Genomic DNA, 22,193 nt, shown 5'->3' with positions numbered 1-22,193 from the left:
GCTTGCTAAGGTACTTGGGTAACCTCAGGAACCAACCTACCTTACCGACAACACCAGCTAGTCCAGGGTCAGGTCCCGCTATCTCCCCCTCCTTTGGACCCCCTCCCCCTCTCCTCCGCTTGCGCCGCCTGTCTCGATCCCATTCCCAGGTCTCTCTTCCAGTCTCGCTCTGTGAGGTATCTACGGAATACCTTACCTACCTGCCGTGCCTCACCCATCACACTTCTCTTTTATCGTCTTCCTCGACTGTTGGTGGAAGACAAAACAGAAACACACGCGGGTGATAACACCTCGACCTAAATAAAGCCTGACCAACGACTCCAGGTCAAGGCCTCATTAGACGCCCGCCTGCCTACTTATCCACCACATCACATCGAGAGACAAGACACTGTGACATCTCTACAAAGACAAATCTGCAGCGGGGTAAGATTACCTATCTGACCTACCTACGAATACCTTACCTTACAAGTTACCACAGTACTCCATACACAGTAGGTAGACAAATTCCCATTCCCTTACCGTACTCATTCCACCCGTCACCTCACTTTATTACCCTTAGCTTGACCATCACACGTTTGCGATTTTTCCTTCTCCTCCTCTTTCTCCAGCCTCACAGCCGCCTCACCACCTTCTCTCACTCTCACTCTCACTCTCACTCTCACTCTCCGCCCCCCCCCCCCTCCTTTCACATTGACTTTCTTCCACCAGAACATCGAGGGTCAATTTACCTTAACTTCGTACCGACCCGATCTGATCTGACCTGGCCTCACCTTGCTCTGTAGCCACTTCGCATATCCTCGCTTCGTCGCAAGTCTCTGGTACGTATACTTTGCTCTGAGTCTTTGTCCTCCTCCTGTCTCCAGCTGGGTATTTGCATTCCATACCCAGTCAACCGTCCGGCACCATCCTGAGATCGTCGTCGCCGCAGTCCTCGGCGACCTCACTGCCCATTCTCCATTCTTTACCCCCTCTTCCCGTCTAGCAACTAAACTGCCCCTGGCCGTACTTGCTCTTCTCCCCCTCGTCTCGCTTCCCTTCATGCTCTCATCCCGAACATCATACCGGCAGACACATCTATCTAGGTAGGCCACTCCCAAGAGAGAACCACAGAGTGAGAGAGAGGGAGAAAAAAAAGCATCCAAGCGGAAGCAGCTATACACCCCTCGGCCCCGGTCCAGGAGTTCGTGAAGCTCAACCGCGTTGTTCTCTTCCGGGCCCGCCTGCCTCGTGGTGTCTTGTCCCTCCTTTGCGCATCTTAGACGTATCTCGTCTGAAGTCCCGTCGCAGTCGCAGGGGGTGCTCGGTTCATCGCCCGTTCCCCTTACCTTTTGCCTCGTTTCGTTGCGTCGCGACCCGCAACCCACTTGCCCTCACCTCACCAGCACCCTTTCTTGCTGCTCCTCACCTTCCAAGCCACGCGGGCTCCCTTTTTCTCTGTGCTTCGCGTTTTGCTATCGCTCATCTTCTGGAAGCTTGTCTGCGCTGCATCTGGCTGTCGCGCCAAACTCTCCCGGAAGATCGATTGCTTTTCGAGAAGCCACGGAAGAAGGCAGAGAGAATAGGTCCGGACACCCGCTCGTCTGTTGGTCTGCGGTTGCTCCCTTTCTGCTCTTCTCTAGGTGCTCTGCTCTGAGCCTGCGCTGCGCTGATCAGAACTGCTTTGTCTCTTGCAAACCTGGCTTGGACCTGAGTTCAGTTCCTGGGTCTTGTGGTCCTTTATCCGTACCCGACCGATGACCCAGCTGGTTCTGGTTCAGGACCCTCCCCAGTGCCTCCTCACCTTGCTTAACCTTGCGCATCCCGGGATACTTGCCTGTTCTGTCACTTGACCCGTTGGAGCTCCTTCCAGCTAACACGATTCAGCTAACACCAATTCTCAGCCTGCAGTTCCCGCCTAAAGCAGCCCTCTCAAGTCCGGATACTTGCAATCCATCCATCACACTCACCCCGTCCTCAACCGACAATTTACCTTCCTCACACACACACACATACGTACGTCTCTGCTATCGAGCAAAGACCACAATACACACCACCCATCAACAACCACAACCATATTGTGGTACTAGACGAAAGGAAAAACGAAAGAGTGACCGACATCCGAGACGTTGGCAAGAAATCCAAACACGATCCCGGCCTGTGACAAGCGGACCTCACCCAGCACCCAAGGCCCGAGCGGACCCAAGAAACACGGCCCTCGCCCACTTTCGAACCTCCGACGACACTCGTCCCCTTCCACCCTCCCGTCCGCATCTTTCTGTCCCATCCTTCCCCCCTCTCGAGATACTCTACAGCCGATCCGCCTGTTGTCTGTTCATTGACTGGACCGACCTGGTTGCGTGTTCTTTCTTCCAATCCAACCAAAGAACAAAGTACCGCCGGTTTGCGACCTCAAGCTTTGTGTGTGTGTCTGCGACGCCCATCATTTTTTTTTTTTTGACAGCCGCCGTCGGTCGATCCCACCCTTCCTTTCGACAAGTCACAAACGGCCTGCCCGCCAATAATTATACCCCCCGCAGAACCAAATACCGGAATCCTTTCGCCTCCTTCCTGAACCACCGCGCAAACCAGGCAATTGTGGTTCTGCAAGACGGCCTTATTAGGACGACTTAATTCTCTCCCTCATCCCCCCCCCCTTTTTTTTTTCTCCGCCCAAGGTTGCATCTCGTTCGCGAGGACCCGCCTGTGTGGTATTACTCCGTCGGCCAACTGCTCCGACAACTTCCTCTCCACATCGACACCATCGTCGCACTTCGCTCACAATGTCGCGCGCGAATCCCCCCAACGCTTCGGGCTCCCGAAAGATCTCGTTCAACGTCAGCGAGCAGTATGATATTCAGGATGTCGTCGGCGAGGGTGCATACGGAGTCGTCTGGTGCGTTGTCTACCGTTTTAACCGCAATTCAAGAAATAGCGGGTTGCTAATTGGTTACTCTATAGCTCGGCGATACACAAGCCTTCTGGCCAGAAGGTCGCCATCAAGAAGATCACACCTTTCGACCACTCCATGTTCTGTCTGAGAACTCTGCGTGAGATGAAGCTTCTTAGATACTTCAACCATGAGAACATCATCTCTATCCTCGACATCCAGAAGCCCCGCAGCTATGAGACATTCAACGAGGTTTACCTCATCCAAGTGAGCAAAGCCTCCCAAGGTGCCACACCCATGGGAACGGGCCATATACTAATGCCTTTCTCTACAGGAACTCATGGAGACGGACATGCACCGTGTCATTCGAACCCAAGACCTGTCCGACGACCACTGTCAATACTTTATCTACCAAACCCTTCGTGCTCTCAAGGCGATGCACTCCGCCAACGTCCTTCACCGTGATTTGAAGCCCTCCAACTTGCTTCTGAACGCCAACTGCGATCTGAAAGTCTGTGACTTTGGTCTGGCGCGTTCTGCTGCATCCCAGGAGGACAACTCGGGTTTCATGACGGAATACGTCGCGACTCGTTGGTACCGTGCTCCCGAGATTATGTTGACGTTCAAGGAGTACACCAAGGCCATTGATGTATGGTCCGTTGGCTGTATTCTGGCCGAGATGCTGAGCGGAAAGCCTCTGTTCCCCGGCAAGGACTGTGAGTTGGACCCTAATGTGGCCTAATCCAAGGTACAAAGCTAACCAGACATATGACAGACCACCACCAGCTCACTCTGATTTTGGACGTTCTTGGTACCCCGACGATGGAAGACTACTACGGCATCAAGTCCCGCCGCGCGAGAGAGTACATTCGCTCGCTTCCCTTCAAGAAGAAGGTTCCGTTCCGCACCCTGTTCCCCAAGACGTCCGACTTGGCTCTCGACCTTCTCGAGAAGCTCCTCGCTTTCAACCCTGTCAAGCGCATCACTGTGGAGGACGCCCTTAAGCACCCCTACCTCGAGCCGTACCACGACCCGGATGATGAGCCTACTGCGCCACCCATTCCCGAGGAGTTCTTCGACTTTGACAAGCACAAGGACAACCTGAGCAAGGAGCAATTGAAGCAGTTGATCTACCAGGAGATCATGCGGTGAGCGATGTCGCAGGGTATCCAAGCAAGAACAGAAGCAAGCCAGAGAGAAAAACACGGTCCACAGCAGGTGCATGGTGGGTCAGAGAGACATGATCCTGCGGGACGATGACAACGAGAAAACCACAGCGACGCTGCTGAGTCTGAGGGTGGGCAAAACGATTATAGACAAACCATGCGGGACGGACAGGAGAGTCAAGGCCGTGCAGCCCGTGGTGATTGGGAGATACAAAGGAACATATGTGAGGCGAATCAGATTCGACTAGAATCAGTCGAGTGAATGATGGATAGGCAAATACTTTTCTCGTCTAATTTCCTCTTCTCTTCCGTTGCTTGCTTTGCTTGACTTTCCGTGAGCCCATCCGTATGGAAATCTCCAGCCACCCGTCCCAAGAGGTGTTGACGACGTCAGTGACGTAAATTTGACGGATTGATGAAGGACATGAGAAATCAAAGCACGTTACGAAGTCAAGCTACAATCTATCTCAGAAACGTGGATTGACGGTCTTGGGCTGACCTGATCGAAGCTCTTCAATTAGCAGGGGTTTAACAGCAATAGAGCGCTCAAGAGTATTGGGCAATATCAGGAAGTGTAAGGGAGAGTGACCCAAAGATTAGGGGGAAAGAAGAAGTTGATGATAGTCGAGACTAGAAATTCTTCGCTACGGGATTGTCAATGGAAGCTTTACTGTGGTAATTTCCATCCTCCATGTTACTTTGGCCGTTACTCTCAGGAGTTGCCCCAATTGTGCTTCCGATGGACCGATGTTGGTTAGCTCACCATGCCCCGGAACGTTGGAATTTCAACGTCAGCTGTAGTTGTGTGTGTGTGTGTGTGAAGATTTCAAAGACGCCGGATATCCAGCTAGTCCGGGCGGGACTCGGTTAGGTTCTAGTTGAGAGGAAGAGAGAGAGAGAGCATCAAGTAGAAAAGATGAAACTTGTTGACAACGGCTCCGTCATCTTGAAAAAGGAATGTTATAAAGATGTTGATTCTTTAAAGTTGGAGGGGTATTGTTAAAATCAAAAAATGTCTTTGCAATCCTCGTGTTGCCCGTAATAGTTCAGTCCAGGCCAGTCCAGTCAGCGTTCTCTTCTTCCTTCCCCGTAACGAGAGTTGGTTTGATGGTCCAAGTCGATCGCGCATTCCCAAAGGAGATAGACGGCGGCAACACTGACGGTGTTTGCCCCCTGGTCGGCTCGTTCCAATTCTTAGGAAAAAGAAGAGGTTTTGTATCCGTATGTCGCTTTTCGCGGCATCATTGTTGCCATAGAATTACCGCAGAAAATTGCTGTCGGCCAGATTTCGCAAATAACCTTCGCCTTTACGCCCCCTTTGTTCTAACGCCCAGTTCCCAGTCCCAAGTTCCAGTCGTATATCTGTGTGGTGTATTGTCTTTTTTTTTTTTTTTTTTTTTTTTTGGCATGTTTCCATCTCGCCCCCCTTTCACAGAGAAACACGAGCGTCCGCGGTCTCTGAGCGTGCTCCGTGATCATGTTGCGTACATCAGCGTACTGTTGTTCCGGCGGCCTGTACCTGTAGGCAATCGTGCCGGGCCCGTCTCCGTCAACTTGGGGGGGTGGGGGCTTTTTCTTTTTCTTTTTCTGATTCTATTCTCTGGCAGTCACCATCTTTCAGGCGCCAAGCACCCAAAGCTCCACACCCAGCACGCCAAACTTTTCTCCCTCGTCGCTCAGAGGCTCGTTGCCAAAGGTATGGCTGCGCCCGCTGTGCCCGCGGTCGAGGCTATCGTCGAGCCAGAGGCCGTAGTGCCCGTCACCGGCGCCGACGCTGAGGAAGCCCGTCTCGCAGTTGATGTAGTAGTCGTTGATGCCCGAGTAGGGAAACGCCTTGAAGCGGATCGACTCGCTCGGCGCCGGGGACGGCGCGTTGTTGCGGTCGCCAAAGGTTGAGCGTGTCGGGCTGGCGACCGTGGTGATGCGCGTCAGGCTCGTCGTGTCGGCGGAGGGCGGTGGCGGGAGCGGGGTGAGGGTTGAGGCGCGCCAGAGGAAGCATTCGCCGTTGCCAAAGTATTTGGACGCGGGGTGTGGGTATTCGGAGAGGTAGGCGCCGAAAGTCTGGTCGTGGAGGAGAGGAGGGGTTAGCTTATTGCAATTATCGAAGACCTTTTTTTGGCCACGGTGACATGGCCTCGCAAAGAGAGGTGCAGTTCAGAGGAGAGGTTCCCACTTACGCCGCCTAGATCGTCCCTCACGACTAGAACAAACCCAATCCGGGGCCGCCCCTGGAACTCGGCTGCCTTTTGGTATAGTGTTGCCAGGCTGGCGCCGTCCTGCTCCAAGCTGTATATCAACCTCCAGTCCTCCTTGATCCTCAGTCTCTCTGGAAGCATGATGCGAATCTCCTCGGCCACGCCGTGACTCAACAGCCGGGCACTCTGCGAGGTGTTCTCCTTGTAGCCATGCAGGACAATGGGGTCGAGAGGCGGCGGACGAAACGGACTCGCGGTTCGAACGGGTTGTTGACTGGGGAAGAAGACGCCGTTGATGCCATCCTGGATGCCCCCACCACCACCGGCGGGCTCGGTATGCGCGTGGGAGAGGTGTGAAGGCTCGTGCGGGTGTCCGTTGTGGCCGTACGACTCTGGGATATCGGAGGAGAAGCGGCGTATTAGACCGGACCACATTGTTGTGATGACAGAGTTCGATAACGACGGTGCGGTGGAGGAGGAGTGGGTTGGCGTGTGTGCGCCGGAGGAGGATGGTGTTTCTGGAGGACTCTGGTAAGCCATCTCTTCTGTCTTGACGCCCGGGTCAAGGCAGCATATGATGTCGAGGGCCGGCAATGGGTGGCCGGACGTGGTGGGGTGGCTAGGTCCGGTTTTCAAGGGTGGGCGTGGAGAAGATAGCGTGGCATATATGGGAACAAGTCGGTTGCGGTGGTCGGACAGGGGCTTATCATCGAGTAGACGGGCGCTATGTGAGAGTAGTTGAGGCGACGGGGGAGCGAGTAGTCTCTATCTCTCTCTTCCTTTCTCTCCAGGCTACGGGTATGTGCTGAACGAAAACGACAGTGATTTTACTAGGGGCGGTAGTTGGTAAGCAACAAAAAAAAAAAAAAAGCAAAATGGGCTGGCTGGTTGGCTTGGGCTGTTTGACTTGGTGTCGTGTTGATTAGGCCAGGCGAGTAGAAGTGGCCGGTAGGAGGTTGAGTACGCAGTAGGGTAATCCGAGAGTAAGCTAGGTCGTTGGACAACGGGGCTTGTCGCCGGTGCAACTTTTAGCTTTCGGCCAACGGCGGTGAGTTCGGATCGGTCCCGCCGCAGAGGGGACTGGGTTGGTCCGGCGGATACACACCGAGGTCTGGAGATATGTGGAAATATTTGTAGATAGGTAAGGTTGCTAGGATGGGGAAGAGTAGACGGAGAGAAGTTCCAGTTCGTTATGTTGCGGGGTCGTTTATCGGGAGGATGCGACGGGGAGGAGCGAGTTTCTGTTCAAGTCGCGATAGCTAGGCCAGTGGTTGCTGGGTCGAGATTGGATTTCTTTTGCAAAGACGGGCAGTAGATAACTGTTCTTTCCCTGCTTCCTTTACCTTTGGATACCTTACCTTGAGCTGTACCTAGGCCCGCTACCCAAGCACCCAAGGTAGACAGCAGTGGACTGACACTTTGACGTAACGCCCAAGCTACCTCGGTGTGGTGTGTACGGGCACGGTGCATTGGCTTGCTGAGTGGACGCCGCTGAATGAGGGGTAATTAGGTAGGTGTTTGGCCTGTAATACTCCGTACATACCTAAGGTATGCATAGGTACGGAGCACGTAACTAGTCCTACTCAAGGCTCAGCGAGGTTGCTTCACGTTCTTGTTCCTTGACTTTGGCTGCTCTCTTTCCATGTGTCAGCACCACACGTCTAGCTGTATAGCTACCTACCTTACGTATTACCTGGCAGGTATTCAGACGGCAAGGTAGGTACGTAACTATGACAGATGTCTTCCGAGACGGGAAGTGCAAGTGGTGTGATTCGACAAGGGTTCGCGACCAACGGTGCAGCTGGCCGCCGCCACTTCCTGCGAGCTGTTCGTCACGGGACCCCAATTGTTCCTTATCAGTCGTAATCAGACTAATCAGTACGTACTCTGTATCATTGTGGCCCCATTGGCGTCCCAAATTCATGCTTCTTTTTCCTGCCGGCCACCCCCGGCCGGGCGCCCGGACGGCCGGTCTCGTCTCCGGTTACGTACAAGTCGCAGCCATTCATGTCGTCTTACCCTAGCATTACTTGATGAAATGGGTACGCGCAGGCACTGCTGATGCCTCACCATCACTACATTTCGTAAGAAAATGAAAGAACAGGAATTACTAGTCACAGTAGTTACGTTGCGAATATCATTGTGAACGTACTCATTTCGTGGGGTAAGTTTTCACTTTGTAGGATTCATCTAACAAAACCATTACAGTGGAACAGGCTTTTGGTGCTGTTCCCTCCCGCCATCGCAAGCCCGCGCTTATAAGAAGCTGAATCGGGAGACGGGAAATGAATTTGGAGTGTCTCATGGTCAAGAAGGCTTGACTTTTGCTTCGTGAGAAGAAAGAGAAACAAGAACCCCCCCCCCCCCCCCCCCCCCAAAAAAAAAGAGCTCAGAAAACAGGAACACGGGCGTTGTGGTCCCGTCTCCTCAAAACACCAAATACACCATAACCGGTCCCCGAATAGTATAAAAAGGGTCCCTTCATTTTTGGTTGGTATCCGTCATCATACCCTCTCATCTCAATCTCTCATATCCATATCAACCGCCGTGATTGTTCCTCAAGTACCCCCCTCCCATATCGCGTGAAAATCGTTCCCTTCTTCTGGTGATTGACTCCATCCCTGTCAACACTCTCAACCCTCTTCGTCTCCAACGTTTTTACAAGTAGTGAAAGATGTTATTGGTAATACATGATGATGAAATCTCCCTCCCCCTTCACAATGCCTTGCCGACGCTGTTCTGGCTTCCTCCGCTGGGCCTCCTCTGGACATTCTTCTTTTGCTCTCCGGACCGGTACCCCGCAACCGGGCTCTCGGCGCCCTCGGTGCGATAACCAGGTCCGCTCGAGGGTCCGACGTCCGGTCCTGGATCACTCCAGCCGTCCATGCTCACACCACTGCTGTACTTTGAGCTGAAGGTATCCGCACGCGTGTGAGCATTGCCGGGTACGCGAGGTGCGCCGCCGCCTTGGCTGTAGTTGCTGCTGGCCTGCGTCAACCGGCCACCGCTACTGCTACCGAGACTGCTGCTCAGTAGTTCGGGTCTTTCCAGATCAAACGGATCAGATCGGAACTTGTTACGCCTTGTCGCGAAGCTCTCGACGCTTTGCATCGAGTCTCGGTACATCGAATCCAGGCGCGGAGAGTAGGTTGAGCCGCTAGGGGGCCTGGTTGTGGCGCCGCCAACGGATGTCCCTCTTGACCGGCGGACATCAGCGACGTATGTCGACGACGGTTTTCTTGCGGCGGCGGGTGCTGATATGGCATTGGCATCAGAGAAGGGGTTATTGCCGTTGCCGCTGCCTGGGTTGGCGACGGCGAGCGGCGCTGGCTTCGCCGAGCTGTGAGGCAACGCGTTGATATCAGAAAAGGGGTCGGCGGAAGCGTTATCAAAGTTGAGTCCCAGGCCGCCGAGGAAGTGATCGGCGGAGCCGGCGCTGCCTTGGTTCCGGCTCACTCGCCTCCTCTGAGCTTCCCGTTCAACCTCCCTGTCGTCCATACCCAAGAGCGTCAAGAAGTCGGGCTGTCCGGGCGCGGCCGCTTTCCTATCGCTCATGTTGCGAGCTGAGGCGAACGGGTCCTTTTCGGCATTCCCGTCGCCGCGGAGTCGCCAGTTGAATTTCATATCAGCCGTCAACCGTTCCCACCAGTCCTTGACTCGATCCTTTGTCGTCACGACGTCTCGCGGTCCACCATGGTTTGATAGAGATGAGCTGTTTCGGCTGTGCTGGGAGATGTTCATAAACTGAGTGCGGTCGTTTGTCGAGCTGCTATCCCGGTTGCGTGAGACCAATCCGCCAAACTGGCCGCGGAACCTTTGAAAGTTGTAGCCAAGCGCGGCCTTGAGCTTCGCTGAGCGTGGTGTTGGTCCCAAAGATCCTCTGTCAATGACATACGAAGACTTTTCCCTGAAGCTGGGATCCGTGGACAACGGGGTGAGAAGCGTGCTCCGACGCTTCCTCAGCAACCTCTTCCGCCAGAACCAAAGCAGGAATCCAAACAAGCCAATCACCGCAACAGCACCAACAACACTCGAAGCAATCACAACAGGAGTAGCCACGCCTCCAGATCTGCTGCTCGAAGCAGGAACTTGACTGGTCGCGGGAGCATCGCTCCCTGTCCCTGCCTCGCCTGCGGCAGTGCTCGGGTTCAGGGGCGGCGAAGACGAGATAGCGCCAGCGCCTGCTCCCGCGCTGCTCGTGGGTGAGGGTGATGGGCTGGCTTCGCTGAAAAACGCGGGGGGCGCTTGAGAAGGAGTTGGTGTTGGGACTGCGTTGGCATCAGTCTGGCTGGTTACTGGAACGGGTGGCAATACGACTGGGGCAGGTATTGAGGAAGAAGAAGAAAAAGAAGAAGATGAGGCGGGAGTAGGAGAACTCTGCACAGGAATATTGGGAATATTTTGAAAAGTGGGAATCGTCGCCGGCGGTTCAGCGTCAACGATTGGAGGCTGAGAAGAAGAAGACGTTGATACTGCTGGAACCGGCGGCGGCGGAGGTGGAGGAGGGCTCGATACGACTGGAGCAGGCGGCGCTTGTGTCTGCTGTAGAGGCAGTGGTATTGAAGAGGGAGTATTCACTACTGGAGGGGGGGGAGGGGGAGGAGGAGGAGGTAATGAGGAGCTCGTCGTACTCGCTGAACTAGTTGTCAAAACAGCTGGTGGTGGTGGTGGCGGCGGCGGCGGCGGTGGTGTTGTTTGCGGTGGTGGAGGAGGCGGAGGTGGAGGAGTAGGAGCAAGAGTAGCTACTGCTGGAGGCGGCGGCGGTGATGAGCTCACTTGCGGAGGTGGTGTCGATCTTGTCGTCGAGTGTGTTGTCGATGCCGAGTGAGACGTACCCGTCGAGGCACGTTGCTGGTTGTTGGACTTTGACTTATTCCCATTCCTCGGCCTCGCCGTACACCTCTTGCCATTGAAATTCGTGATGAAAGCCCCATCCGGGAGGTTCGAGTTCCGATTTGGACTCGACATTGCTGCAATATGTTGCGATTCCAGTCGCAAAAAACTGAAGAGTTTCGAGAATCGAACAAGGGCCCCGAGACGGGTTGAAGAAAGTAGACTGATACTAGGAGAAGCCTAGCCGGCCATCTAGGTCGATTCGCAAAAGCTCATTAGGAGCCGGTTCCTTCTGGAGCATAAACGGCGAGAGAGCCGTGAGAAAGTAGGTTATTCGATGGACGAATACGTGTAAGCCAGTAAATGCTGCGTGCAGACAGTCTGAAAGGGTGAGACTGTGTCGTCGAAGTCGTCGTTCTCGGTATCGAAGCGAAGCGAAGCAAAGCGAATAAACAAGACGCTGAGAATAGAAAAGAAGCAATCACCAAATAGTTGGGAGACGAAGAAGGTGAAAAGTCGAAAAAGGTGTGAGAAGGGTGTCACGGAAAGAATCGAAGGTGGTGGTGGTAAGGAAGAAGACGAGGAGGGTGATCGGGGTAAAGGGAGTGTAAGAGACTAAAGGAGGGTATGGCAGGGTAAGGTATGGTCGGGCAAGGTTATGGTTAGGTATGGTAGGGAAGACTAAGAGAGACCAGCCAGGGCCTGGTCGGGTGTGGTTTGGTATGGACCGGTTTGGACTGGTACGGCAGGGTCTGAGTCTTGACTGAGGCTCGCGGGATGTCTCTCCGATCGTGCGGGACAGGGACCACACACACCTCTTGCTGGACTTCTCACAAACAGAGACGGGCACCAGTTTGCAACATGCAAGCAGGCACTTGCGTGTTACATGATATAGCATGGACCACAGGCGTGTGTACTGTGGTATCGAGGACTGATGTGTATTATCCCATCAGCCGGGGGAGGTGAGCACCGTTGAGGGAGTAGGGTTATCCGTGGACCGTACAGACTTTCCGTACAGAGAGTATCCGTACCTTACGGTAGGAAGAGAATGAGGAGTACTTATCCGTACAGAGAGGAGAAGGAGAAGGAGAAGGGCGGTAGGCGCCGAGCGACAGCGTTACTTCGGGTACGTCTCCTTACTCTAATCGAGGACGACCGAAGTGACAGACCCTAGACCATGAATGGACCAGAGGCAGAACTAGACCAGAACAGACTCCAGACCAGGCCAAACCAAAGTTAGCAAAACCAAGTAAGGTACCTACTAAACCCATCACAGGGCGCCGAGGACGGGCATGCAAGTCTGTAGCCGCTGCAGCTGCAAATGCAAGGCATGCCGCAAGTCGCAAGAGCAGGAACTTGCAAGATGGCTTTGCGTCCTTGGTATCCGTACACTAGTACGATTCTAGACGCAGTCTCCCTCAAGTCAGTCGTTTGACTCGACTGGACGGTTAACCCGACTCGTGGAACGGACTCTCTTCTCATGACAGGAGGAGGGCAGGGAGCCTCAAGAGAAGCGGCAGAAGCAGCAAAGCACGGGCATTGATGGTGTCTGTCGCAGCATGGAAGGATTGATCAATGTTTGATGGATATCTCCTCTCACACACATCTCTTTCTCGGGCGCATCGCGGGATTGATCCAACGGGCATTGGTGGCCGTGTCTGAGAAGGTTCCTTTGGGAAGAGAGTGACAGGATGTAGTTGCTGCAGCGCTGGGACCCGGGTATCGATGGACGAATCATGATGAGAGTGGAAGCATAGGCGCATCAAGATGGGAACCGATGCTGCAGGGATGGGGTCTGACCTTGAGAGACTTGAACGTTCCCCACCAACGGCTGTGAAGCGTGAACATTGTGTGTGGGAGTGGAATGGGATTGGGAGAGGGAGGAAGAGGAAGAGGAAGAGGAAGAGATGCAGTGTCCAGTCCAAAAACGGCGACCCCCCTGTCTGTAACACACCTGAAGCACGAGAACCCGCCTCCAAGCAACCCCAGGCACGTTCCAGACCAGGGGTCCCCAGCCTCATTAGTAATCACTACCGACTTACAAGTTTGCTGTCCATTGATCGGTCACTTCAGTAGTGTCTAGAGAATCATCTCTTTTGCTGTGTATCCGTCGACTCTCCATTCTTCATTGGGCTGGTTGGGTTCACCGTTGACCGTTCCGTCTGCGGTCTGCCTGTGACAGTCTAACCCTAAACACGTTGGTTGGCGGTCCCTCCACACACCTTGTTTTCCTTGGTTCACTTGGAATCTCATGCCAGACATGCCAGAACCATCGTCGACTTGCGCTACAACTGACAAGCTTACCGGTAGTTCTCACCTTGGCTGCTAGTGACTGGTAAGCCTGGTTGGTAGTCACTGCCTAGGTACCTTAACTTGGTGTGAAGGTCAAGTATCGCGGATACGTAGCTACGTACCTACCGTTACCCCTGCATAAGTCTCGTCTGTGGCGCCGAATCGGCCAACTTGCGGCCTGCCTTGGAAACGCCGCAACTGCTGCAAGACACCAGCGGTGTGGGGCCTTCCCGTCGCAGCGCATCCAACTGGGAAAGGGGACACTTCACCTGAGGGTACGTGCCCGTCTTGAGCCAGAATCTTCCCAGTGGCATTTTCCATGCTTTGTCGAATTCCATCCGCTGCATACCTTACTGTGTACCACCACCTCACGAATGCCTACGATAGTACGAATACCAGAGCCCTTCTCGCCATTGTTCGGGTGTGATCCGACCCTCCCTTTTTTGTTTATGGACCGTTGCATGTCGAAGAAAAGTCGGAACGAGACCTCTCCGTCTCCAGCAACCACCGATTCTTCAATGTCCATGCCCGTGTGTATGTGGCGTCATGCAGCAGAAGCGGCAGAGCCTCACCACCGTAAACGCAATATATGCGCAATAAACTCAAGATACTTGGGCTATATCTGACGTACCTGCGTATTCAAAATACCACTTACAGTAATAGCCCTCTCCCACCCATGGCATCCCACATACGTAAACGAATATACATACGTGTACGGATAGATGAATCATGGCTGGGCGTGCTGGACAAGGGCAGCGACCAAGTCAGGCCAGATCAGGTGCGTGCGTCTTTAACCCCTCCATTTAATTAATCTATCTCGAGTTTATTTCTCCTGCCTGCGGATACCACCAAGAAGTCATCGCGAAGCTTCTCAACCCCGGCACGCCGCACAACGCTTCGGAACATTCTTGGCTTCCCCCCTCGCTCACTGCGCCGTTGGCCCCTCATTCCTCATTCTCCGAAAGTTCCCACCTCGTCAGTGTCAAAAGCCGTCTGTAAATAGATTCTAGCCTCCGGAGTGCGCCCTCTCGGCCATGATCTCTCAAACAAATATGCGGCCCGCTCTCACCGCTGGGCTGGCCCAGGGCAGTGGCCCCCCTTCTCGCCTGTTGTGCACATCCGGAGAAGGCCTGCCGCGGCTGCCACCGCCGTGGCATTCGCAACTCCTCCTCAATGGTTCCCAGACTCACAGGTTGCAACTCGCTCCCTTTTCGGCTGTGTGAGACACCATCCAACGCTCCTGTGCCCACCAGCCTGCAGGAAACAAGAAACACCATGCACGACGCATCGCCTCATTGAGTCGCTTTAAGAGAAGCGGAGTCGTAATCGTCGTCGTCGTCGTCGTCTAGGTTCTAGGTACGCTTCGACCGAATTGCGGACATGTCACCACACATCTACAATTCCCATCCTCACCTCGTGGTTGGCCGTCACTTGCAAAGACCCTCCAACCAAAACCCCAAATATCGTCCCTCCTTCGGCCAACCCCCGACTTCATCGCTTCACCTCATTTTCTGAGCATGAATGTCACAAGCAGACAGAGGAGGTCGGGAACCCTTTGCTCGGTCTTTTGTACACTTGGACTATCAGAGCACGACTGTCACTGAATCCTCTCAGGTCCCCTTTGCCCTCATCCATCTTCATTCCTCAAGATCATGCTCGCCAAGACCGCACCATTGCTCGGTCTTGACTAACTTGTGAAGGTCTCTGGTCACAGGTGAATTAAGACTAGTATGTGTATCTGTTGCAGGCAAGCCCCCTGGTCCTCATGACCTCGTGGCATAACCACCCAAAGTGGATGCTTGAGATGGCAGTCCCGCAGGCTCTTCCCAGACTGGTCCACGAAAGCGAAGACCACCCTGCAAGCCGTTTCCAAGAGACTCTTTTCACTCTTTTCATGGTCTTGGCCCGTCTTGCCCGCAATGGCACCCTGCCACGGCTGCCCACTGAGGAGGGGCACGCCGCACGGGGGTGGTCACTAGCGACCGAGACGTCAAACACCCCAGGGGCTAGTCGGTCGATCATTTGACACGGGTATCCCCTGGGAAAACATGGCAAAGCGTCTTACTGTCTACGGATATTTGGGCGCCGTTTTGCCCCCCAACTTCCCAAGCAGCAGCCGGGAAACGGGTAAAGTTGTTCCCTCTACGAATACCTACTGCGGTGTACAAGGTGTTGTCGAGTTGGCGCGTCTCGGATATCGACATAAAGAATGCGGCGCACAACTTTTCCAAACGTGCTCACCAGCACAGCACAGCCCGAATGCCTCACGTCCAGTTCGCGCACACCGAGTATATAGTGCCGGTTTGCCACTTGATGTCGCAAAGTTCGGATTTTTGGTTATTGCGCCCGTTCTGGGGAGGAATTTGCGTTTGACAGTTTATCCCAAGATCAGGAATCCGTAAAGGTGGTCGATCATGTTCGGGCTGTCAATCCTCCTGACATGGTCAATGCAAACTTACAGAGGGTGGAAGAGGGGATCTTCACTTCCGATGATGCATATCACCCAAAGAGGACAGGGCATAGGGCTTAATAGAGTGACACAAGCTTAACGAAAGATCAAGACTCCAAGAGAGAGGGAAGTCGACCCCGGCCGGCTCGAACACAGGCCGAGCTCCTCCCCCTCCGTGCTCCCCCCTACCCTACCTCCATATGACGAGACTATAGCCACTATATGGGGCTCTTTTTGCAGTGTACGGAGTAATAAGTGTTTGTTGTGTTTTGCCTCCTGTGCTAGATCCCCGGAACATCAAACGATGATGAACAACCATAAAACCAACAAGAGTGAAACTCGACGACGACGACAAATATTCTTTTTGCAAGGGCAACCAACTGTCCATAGGCGAAGAAAAGGCCTCCTCGCAACCACCCCCCGCCAAGTGTTCACATTGATGATTAATGGTTTTATCTGTTGGGAAGTCGGGGCCAACAACTTTCAGGGCCCGGCCATCAAGAGACTCAGACGACATGTTGAACGCCTCGACGGAGAACACGTCGTCGACTTCTCAAGAAAGCTACTTACTTCGCGGTGTCGTAAAAAGAGAAAGAAAAAAAAAAAGAAAAAAAAAAAAAAGGTCAGATGGTTTTTTGTGTTGATGGGCTGGCCGAGAGCAACCAGTCAGAGGGGCAAGTCAACTAAAACTCTACGAGAAAAAGTTAGGACGAACGAACGAGTGACAAGAAGAAAAATTCAATCAAGCCTTTGTTGGAAGGGTTCATCAGTTTTGGACTTTTGGAGGGCGGGGAGAAAAAAGGGCTGTGCAAAAACTGCAGAAGATGGGAATTGGGTCTTTGCACTGAGGTAGGTGGTGTTCCTGCTCCTTCCCACCACCCCCCTCCGCGGCTGCAGACTGCGGTAGGCCGAAACGAAGTACGCGTACGTACGCATGTTCCCTACTTTTGACAGTGACAGTGCCCTTCGTGTTCGTGTGTGTGTTGCAGGACTTCTTACCTTCATTACCTAGGTTTCCCAAGGAATGCTGCTCGGGACCTGGTAGCTTGCTGGTGTCATTGATATGATGTGCAAGTAAAAAAAAGCTCGAGAGTAAGCTTAATGCCAACGTTCAACCCGATAAGCCGTTTAGGCATAACAAAGGGGACCCAGAGAGCGGAATAGAGGAGTAATAGCATACACGGTAAGGTAGTGAGTGAATTGATGTTCTCCCCCATCTATCCATATGCCCCCCTTCCATGGGTTTACCCAGGTCATAGGTCCAGTGCGTGTCCCTGGGTGCGCGGGAAATTTTTGAAACCAAAGGTACGAGAGGAGGTGCATTTACCTTACCTTTCCTTACTGCGTAGAATAAGAAAGGCGGGGGAAGGGAGGGGGGGGGGGAGGGGGGGGGAGGGGGTGGGAGGGGGGGGGAGAGAGGGGAAGATTGATTATCGGTGCAAAGTCTTGTCTCCTGGGTTGCTGCCTTGCTGCGTGTCTCACCGCGGCACTCCGCTCTGCACGCTAGAGCAAGCCCCGAAACACGGGAGCCCGCACCGGACGGTCGGGACAGGTAGCCACAGCTTCGGGGGAAAAATTTTTTTTAATTTTTTTTAATTTTTTTGGCAGCCTGTGATTACTGAGATGTTCCGACTGAGTATTGGATGTTGATGTGTTGAGACTGTACATCGATCGTGACTCCGGGTCACAGTTGGAAGAATCCCCCTCAGAGATGGATATGAGGCAACATCCGTACAGGAAGGGGATAGTTCAGGTCTATATCGTTTTTGTGCTCGTATTGCAGGCTGGACGAACGAGGGCTACACCTTCACTCGATGCCCGGGCTTCTCACGATGTATTCCTAAAATGTATCTACGTGACAGGGCAGAATTCATGTATACTACCATACGCACGTACGATATACCCTCACGCCGAGACAAAACAAATTGATAGGGCGACTAGCGTGTAGCGGAATGCATGACGTCGGGATCTGTCTTGTCCATGTTCACATAATGGCACCAAGCCGGGTCCACCATGCGGCGGAGCGGCCGGGCTCCAGGTCCCGGAGCGTTGGACACCGTCCCGTCGGTCGGGGTGGGGACACACCCGACACTAGGTCTCTGTTGTCCCGCTTGTGTTTCTCCGATCCGCTAATGACTCAGCAGCTTCCCGTCCTTTCCACTGGCAGCCCCCCCTCCCCCCCCCCCCCCCCCCCCCGCCTCCCCGCCATTGTCGACGAGCTCCTCGCGGAAACAATGACCGGAATGCCGCAGGAAAAGAATCGGGCCCAACCGGACAAGACGGAGAACTGAAAACCGTGGCCTTAGCCTTGGGCTTGGGGGTGCTCACCGTTGCTAGAGAGTAGAGATCGGCCTCACCCACCTCCCGCTCCCGTCCGCCTTTGAGGGGTTCTCAACCGAGCTAGATTGAACCCCTCAGTTTGCACCCCTCGCACCATTATTCCTTCTAATCGCCCTCGCACGACATCAAATCACAGCTCTCGGTTGAACACTTGTTCCCAGGGGTCACAGGCAAGCCAAACGGTAAAACCAACAGACAAATGCGCAATTGACCTATGAGATATGGCGCAGACCCCAGGAGAGAGGACGTTGGAGCCCGCAGAGCTGCAGAAACACTGCATTGGTGCACTTATATCCGTACGTTGTGGGGTCCATGTTCCGGTCGTGGTTCCAACAAGCAGAAGCAGGAGGCCGGTCATGAGCACCCACCCACCCACCAACCAGTCTCTACATAGATCCGCATGGGATGTGGGAAACTCGCTCCAACAACGGACAACACTTGCACATTATCTCTTTTTGCAATGGTCTGCCAAGATCTCGCTTCCGCTCAATTGTTGGATAAAACTCCTCTTCTCGCCCACCGCACTTTGCCTTTAGCAGCAAGCCGTGGTATGCAACGTCCGCACCCCCAAGTAGGTGCACATGCAAACTGAGCCCATCGTCCGGGGTCTTTTGCTTGAGGTGCTCCATTGACTTAGGACCGACCAGGCAGGTAACGGGGGCCTGCGTGAATGCTCTCCTCCGTACCAACTGCGGCGCTCCGGAACCCATTCCTGCTGCTGCTTTCTCTGTGTTGGGTGTTGCCTCTCCTGTCTCCTTTCTCCCCTCGTATGTGTGTGCGGTGTATGTGTGTGCGCGTGTATGTTGTCCCTCTCCCCTTTCCCCTCACCATCCGGCCTCCTACTTTCTAGTTTCTACACCATCGCGTCTCACTATCTTCTTCTTCCTCCCAGCTACCTGGGTCGGAATTTGTATATGTTTTCTCTTTACTCGTATGCAGCACATGTCATCTTTTGAGACTTTGCAGAGTGGAGAGCGCGCCTGATGAATTGATTCAGCGTCACATCATTAAGAAAATAACCAAGACCTTGCCAACAAGACTGGAATTTCCCTCTGGGCAACTGACTACATCTCTCTGCAGTTTGCATCGGTATCTCCAACGAAAGCAAACCAGGCTTCGCTCGACCCCGCTCCAACGTCGCGTATACCCGTACCTTACCTTATTACCTACTCAAAAAGACCCCACCGCTTTTACCTAGTGCTATCGCCGGCCGGACCACCTCACACACTTCCCCGTCCTGGTTTCTTCTACCCTCCCGTCGCCTCATCTCACATCACACGTCTCTACCTGCTGGGAAATTCATAGCCAAAAAAAAAAAAAAAAAAAGAGTCGTGCCATATCAAACAAAACTTATCGGAAACTTTTACCTTTGACCTTTGCGCCAATATGTTTGGCACGTATCCCGCCTTGGGTGAGTTTACTATTTTCATTCAGTGCCGGTCATTACCTTACTTCATCTATTCTGAATAAGACGAAAATGACAATCCTTTGTGACCTTTTTGGCGCCTATTCAGAGTCAAACGTCTATTGTAACGATGGCGCCCCCCTATTCATTGCTGAGCGCAAATGGTCATCCGTTTCTCTCTGTTCCCCCCATTCTCCTTCATCATCTCCTCTGCGTCGTCTTGCCTCTGCTTTCCTCTTCCTCGTCTTCCCGAATTACCATATCCTACCGTATCATCCATCAATGCCTCCCACGGCTTTACCTACTCCAACCATAAAACACAGAAGCCGTCAATGCCGTTATCTGTCGTGATCCTGCAACGGGAGCCCATCCCTTCCGCGCTTGATCTACCTCCATTCTTTGGCGCCGCTTCCTTGCCGGTCCGTTCGCGGGGTCGCCTGGTCTCTCGGCCGGCGTCCGCTTTCCGTCGCCCGAATTTCATCTCCCCCGGCATTTTTCACATCTCTGAGTGTCCAGCCAATCGTACCAACGGGTGCCTCTTACACGTTCTCTGAACTGCCAGAGCTGTCGCAGCACTCGGATACTTCAAAGTTGTTCATAAAACATGTCATCCTAACAAGAGCTTCGCTAGCAAATCTGCCAACCGCAGTCAAGATCAACCCGAAGGATATCCCAGCTCCAACGCCGGTCACGCTGCCGCAGAGTCGACCTCAGTTGAATGCTGCTTCGACGTCAGCCGGCCAGAAAAAGCCACTGACTTCAGTCCTGCAGGACATCTATCGCCCCGGTGACATCAACAACGCCATATTCGACGCCTTGGGGGTGCACCTCATCCCGGATGCTCCCACCGCGGATCTCATTCCCGATTCCGCCTACCTGCCCGACTTTGAAGGCTGGGGCAAGCTCTCCCCAGAAGAGGCACGTGAGAAAAACGCAGAAACCCGCGTGGTTCTGAACAATGGCGCCCAGTCGCCCGGCTGCCAGACTTTCCTCGATCGTCAGCGTGAACTATCTCACTCAAACGAGGATGCCTTCCGAACCGTGAGGCGCATCCCCGCGCCCAAGGGGCAGCAGCAGGCTCGCCTCGGCAACTCATACGAGTTCTTTAGGTGTCTCGAGGCCTTTACAACCTATTGGGATGACCCCACGAACCCGTATGTGCATACCGAGGAGGCCGAAGGGGCCAAGGATGTCGTCGTCGTCGTCGACGACGGTGACAAGGCCGAGCGGGACAACCCGAAAACCCCGGAACGACCTCGCATCTTCCGCACCTCGGCCGGCTCATCGATGCCGGGCGAGTACCGCCAGAGCCTGTTGACGGCCTTCCTCAAGCTCGTGGCATACGATTTCGGCTGCAACGTCTCGGCTCCCAGGACGGAACCCCGTCTCCACATCGTCAGCGGGCCGTCATCGCCTTCGTCGCAAACGCAACTCTCCAAGCGCCAGCAAGCTGCAGCAGCCGCCGCTGCCGCCGCAACCCCGAGGACGTCCTACTTCGCCTCCGGATGCACCTTCATCTTCCGCACCCCTCGCACGCGCGAAGCAGCCCGTCAGGGCATCGTAGAAGGGCCCCTGGCCGCCGTTTCCGCGCGCGCGAGCATCTCCTTTGATAAAGAAAACGAAGAAGTCATTGACCTGGCGCGCGAACTCGTCGCCGCCCTCCTCACGGCGCAGCACCGCGCGCGCGAGGGCAAGACGGAGAAGAAATTCGGCGACGGCGCGTGGTGGACGACGAAACCGCGCTGGGGCGGCGGGTCGGGCGGGCCCATTGGTCGCGAGGTCGAGCGGGATGCCATCCAGGGGGACAAGGACGATGCCGCTTCCGCCTCCGCCCCCGCTGCCGGGGCCGCTACCGGGGGAGCGGCCTCGGGAGAAAGGGGCCAGCCCGCGGCCAAGAAACCGCGCAAGAACATGTCCATCTATGATAACTACCGCATGGTCCGCCCGCCGTCGGCCAGCTGGGACCGCAAGACGCGCTACGAGGCCATTGGGAAGGTCAAGGGCGTCGGGTACGACGACGTCTATGTCATCAGCTCTCTGTTCCACCACATTAGCGTCCTGCGCGTGCGTGTGCCGGAACGGCTTCTCGAGGTGCTCGAGGGCGGCGCCGAGCAGGCCCAGACCCAGGCCTTGGCTGGTGATGACGTCCACCGGAGCTGGGGACAGGTTGAGGCACGCCGGAGCCCGTGGTATGATTTCTTTGTGCTCGAGGAGCGGCTTGAGGCTATGAAGCTTGTTTGGTCGCTCATGGGGTGGTTGATGAGAAAGCCTGAGGAGGAGGTGACGGTAGAGAAGACGGAGGAGGATGTCAAGATGGTTGATGCTTGAGATGGGACACACTGGAGAAGAGAGAGGGGAGGGAGGGAGAGAGTGAGTATATTGGATTGGAGTTGGAGAGTGGTTGGTGATAATAGGAAGAGAAGACGAGTGACTTATTTACTTTTCTTGGGCATGGCGAAGCTTGATAGACGGCTGACAATGTCAAAAGACCAAATTTCGATTGCAAATTTTGTATCCCCCCCCTTTTTTTTTTCATGTCACATCTCGGTGTCATCGTTATCTTATAATTCATGTAGACATGATGTTTGCTACGTAAGTAAGTCAATAAACAGCGACTATGTCCAAGACTTGATCTGACAGAAGTCAG

At 54.2% G+C, this 22,193-nt stretch overlaps 6 protein-coding genes across 6 annotated transcripts; 4 read left to right on the top strand and 2 right to left on the bottom strand.

Moving 5' to 3' along the window:
- The first annotated feature begins 876 nt into the window (after positions 1 to 876).
- On the top strand, positions 877 to 2,650 carry BDP81DRAFT_193910 (uncharacterized protein). The gene is made up of 2 exons (XM_060582451.1): positions 877 to 1,082; positions 1,881 to 2,650. Exons 1-2 carry the CDS (start codon positions 1,039 to 1,041, stop codon positions 2,608 to 2,610), a joined length of 774 nt encoding a protein of 257 aa, XP_060447560.1. The 5' UTR covers positions 877 to 1,038; the 3' UTR covers positions 2,611 to 2,650.
- A 109-nt stretch (positions 2,651 to 2,759) lies between these two features.
- Positions 2,760 to 4,018, top strand: BDP81DRAFT_447848 (mitogen-activated protein kinase; the record flags this gene model as incomplete). Its single annotated transcript, XM_060592229.1, has 4 exons — positions 2,760 to 2,872; positions 2,938 to 3,133; positions 3,201 to 3,582; positions 3,642 to 4,018. The coding sequence occupies 4 exons, from the start codon at positions 2,760 to 2,762 to the stop codon at positions 4,016 to 4,018; spliced, it is 1,068 nt and encodes a 355-aa protein (XP_060447559.1).
- A 1,417-nt stretch (positions 4,019 to 5,435) lies between these two features.
- BDP81DRAFT_345112 (uncharacterized protein) lies at positions 5,436 to 6,767 on the bottom strand (the record flags this gene model as incomplete). The annotated part of the gene is made up of 2 exons (XM_060586084.1): positions 5,436 to 6,093; positions 6,210 to 6,767. The coding sequence occupies 2 exons, from the start codon at positions 6,765 to 6,767 to the stop codon at positions 5,650 to 5,652; spliced, it is 1,002 nt and encodes a 333-aa protein (XP_060447558.1). The 3' UTR covers positions 5,436 to 5,649.
- Positions 6,768 to 8,942: 2,175 nt separating this feature from the next.
- BDP81DRAFT_314485 (uncharacterized protein) lies at positions 8,943 to 10,860 on the bottom strand (the record flags this gene model as incomplete). Its single annotated transcript, XM_060583998.1, has 2 exons — positions 8,943 to 10,522; positions 10,668 to 10,860. Coding segments are annotated over 2 exons (1,773 nt in total), but the record flags the coding sequence as incomplete, so codon positions are not given.
- Positions 10,861 to 15,968: 5,108 nt separating this feature from the next.
- BDP81DRAFT_193832 (uncharacterized protein) lies at positions 15,969 to 16,755 on the top strand. The gene has a single exon (XM_060582450.1). It carries the CDS (start codon positions 16,106 to 16,108, stop codon positions 16,652 to 16,654), a length of 549 nt encoding a protein of 182 aa, XP_060447556.1. The 5' UTR covers positions 15,969 to 16,105; the 3' UTR covers positions 16,655 to 16,755.
- A 2,623-nt stretch (positions 16,756 to 19,378) lies between these two features.
- Positions 19,379 to 22,193, top strand: BDP81DRAFT_514638 (uncharacterized protein). The gene is made up of 2 exons (XM_060595841.1): positions 19,379 to 19,552; positions 20,178 to 22,193. Exons 1-2 carry the CDS (start codon positions 19,528 to 19,530, stop codon positions 21,872 to 21,874), a joined length of 1,722 nt encoding a protein of 573 aa, XP_060447555.1. The 5' UTR covers positions 19,379 to 19,527; the 3' UTR covers positions 21,875 to 22,193.

This window comes from Colletotrichum phormii, assembly GCF_030913505.1.
Source record: "Colletotrichum phormii strain CBS 102054 chromosome Unknown BDP81scaffold_6, whole genome shotgun sequence".
Taxonomy (NCBI): domain Eukaryota; kingdom Fungi; phylum Ascomycota; class Sordariomycetes; order Glomerellales; family Glomerellaceae; genus Colletotrichum; species Colletotrichum phormii.
The sequence above is the reverse complement of the archived record's forward strand: the minus strand, read 5'-3'. Positions and strand labels throughout refer to the sequence as shown.

What these genes read in the sequence shown, in the direction of transcription:
- BDP81DRAFT_193910 (XM_060582451.1), top strand. Translation starts at nt 1,039, where the DNA reads ATGCTCTCATCCCGAACATCATACCGGCAGACACATCTATCTAG. An exon ending in CGGCAGACACATCTATCTAG is followed by an intron (nt 1,083 to 1,880) that starts GTAGGCCACTCC and finishes ACCAATTCTCAG; the next exon opens with CCTGCAGTTCCCGCCTAAAG.
- BDP81DRAFT_193832 (XM_060582450.1), top strand. Translation starts at nt 16,106, where the DNA reads ATGATGAACAACCATAAAACCAACAAGAGTGAAACTCGACGACGACGA.
- BDP81DRAFT_514638 (XM_060595841.1), top strand. Translation starts at nt 19,528, where the DNA reads ATGTTTGGCACGTATCCCGCCTTGG. An exon ending in TGGCACGTATCCCGCCTTGG is followed by an intron (nt 19,553 to 20,177) that starts GTGAGTTTACTA and finishes GAGCTTCGCTAG; the next exon opens with CAAATCTGCCAACCGCAGTC.